The 2,308-nt window shown below is 26.8% G+C and overlaps 1 protein-coding gene across 1 annotated transcript in view; it reads right to left on the bottom strand.

Annotated features, from left to right (window-relative positions):
- Positions 1–267: 267 nt before the first annotated feature.
- HELRODRAFT_80453 (hypothetical protein) overlaps positions 268–2,308 on the bottom strand; it is a gene marked incomplete at both ends in the record, with an annotated part of 2,712 nt that continues 671 nt past the window's right edge. Inside the window, 3 exons of the mRNA XM_009020356.1 lie at positions 268–442; positions 948–1,009; positions 1,354–1,437. Of these exons, the coding sequence (XP_009018604.1) occupies positions 268–442; positions 948–1,009; positions 1,354–1,437 (321 nt within the window). The remainder of the gene's footprint in view (positions 443–947; positions 1,010–1,353; positions 1,438–2,308) is intronic.

Raw genomic sequence — 2,308 nt, 5'->3', positions numbered from 1 at the left:
AATATATGCAAATATTTACTGTGAAGCAAAGAATGAGTTAGCGGTGTGAGAAGTGGAGGAACATAAAAGTTTCGTTGACATAGCAGTGAACTTTACAAGCAAATTCAAATAATTTTCGTGATGAACTNTGAACAAAGATTCTTTCAAAAATCATGACAAACAAGTTCTAATTTATCAGCATAGGTCTTTAATTTATTTCTATATTTATATTATCCATCCAATCATCATCCACTCACTCATTTATTCATTCATTCATCCAAAAATATCTCAACCAACCAACCGACCAACCAAACAACCAACCGACCGACCAACCAACCAACCAACTAAATAGGTGATCACTTTGTTACCAGCATAGGTGTTGATTTCCTGAATCCAGTGAGGCAAGCAATCGAACGTCGGCTGACAGCTGATATCATAAACTAATATAAGGGCATTGGCCGATCTGTGTAAAGGATAATATAATTATCATGATAAATATCATTATAATTATTAATTATAATTAGATGAGAATAATAAAAGTATTATACTAGTTATAATTATAACACGACTCACACATATTACGATTAATGAAAAAGTTATATTAAGAACAAAATGATGAAATTTCCATAGAATAAAGACAAAATCTAAATTGGATTCCCAATAAGATTAAACTATGATGATAATATAATTAAATTAAGATCATATTATTAAGATATTATGATCATATTTAACTATGATGATAATATAATTAAATTAAGATCATATTATTAAGATATTATGATCATATTTAACTATGATTATAATATAATTAAATTAAGATCATATTATTAACATATTAAGATCATATTATTAACATATTATGATCATACTAAACTATGATCATAATATAATTAAATTAAGATCATATTATATTAAAATCATAATAATAAAAGTATATATTTTCATCGTGACCATAATAAATGGGATACCTATAATAGCTCTGTGTGATTGATCTGAACCTCTCTTGACCGGCAGTATCCCAAATTTGAAGCTTTTGTGGAATTATAAATATTTGTAAAAAAAAAAACAAAATTACTAAAAAATGAAAAATAGAAGATAAATTTCAAACATGGGCCCAATGTTGCTTTCTAGATTTGACTTTCCTTAAAATGTTGAGATAGCTGAAAGTAAACAGAAAGTTCACACACACGCACGCACGCACACACAAATATCTATAAATTTATATAAAAAATGCAGATTTTTAATAAGGACAAGATTATTAATAGTAGAATGTAGTACTATTCTCTGCCTATGTCAGAGTTTGATTTATATACAAAATGAAGAAATATGTGGTAGTCAAGGGAATGAAATTAAGCCAGTGTAAAATAATAAAACCTTGACTTTCTCCCTATCCATCTCTAATGACTTGACCATGAAATCCACCCCTATGGTAGCTCCCTGGCCTGGTGGGAATAGACCCTGGAGAAATAATTTATGCAAATTCATTATATTATTATTATATTTAGAAATTTAAAAATAAAGATTGCGGGAAAAAGAGATTGTCGTCAAAAATGAATCACATTCATTAAGTCCTTGTGTCACATGTTGAATATCACCATATTTCAATTACTACAAAGTGTTAAGGATCGGGTTTTGTGGAGGTCAATGGTCGCCAATGTCCTGAAAGGATAAGGCACGAGAAAGAAAAAAGATAGTAAATTAGAGATAAATTCATTATATAATTATTATTAAAATTATAAATAAATTCATTATATAATTATCATTATATTTATAAATATATAGATAGTATGGTATATAAAGTATATAAACAAGGGTTAACAAATTATTAAATAACTAATCTAATGTATATATATATATATAAATATATATATAAATATATATATATATATATATATATATATATATATATATATATATATATATGTTGGTAATAGACCATAATTTTTACAATATTCTATAAATTTTACCGAATGTTTGGCGTTAATGTTTGTAGTTCGTTTTTTCGATTCTTCTCACTAAAGTTTTTTGGTGTAAGTTTAGTTTATTAAAATTCAAAATAAACTTATTTTTCGAATTCATGCTGCAAATAAGGCCATATTTCGATTCCGAATGAATCATCGTCAGTGCTCCTTGTTGTATATATAGGGAAATATTGACTTTGTCAAGATTAACTTTGACGTTGTAAAAATTAACTTTGGTGTTGTAAAATTGAACTTTGATGCGAATTAGGTGTCAGGTTTCTTAATTGATTGGTCATCTTCTTTGGTCTCCTTTTCTTCATCCATAGCATCATATTCTTCTTTGTCACTATTTACGATGCTAGTTTTTA

Source organism: Helobdella robusta (genome assembly GCF_000326865.2).
Source record: "Helobdella robusta unplaced genomic scaffold HELROscaffold_27, whole genome shotgun sequence".
NCBI lineage: Eukaryota > Metazoa > Annelida > Clitellata > Rhynchobdellida > Glossiphoniidae > Helobdella > Helobdella robusta.
The sequence above is the reverse complement of the archived record's forward strand: the minus strand, read 5'-3'. Positions and strand labels throughout refer to the sequence as shown.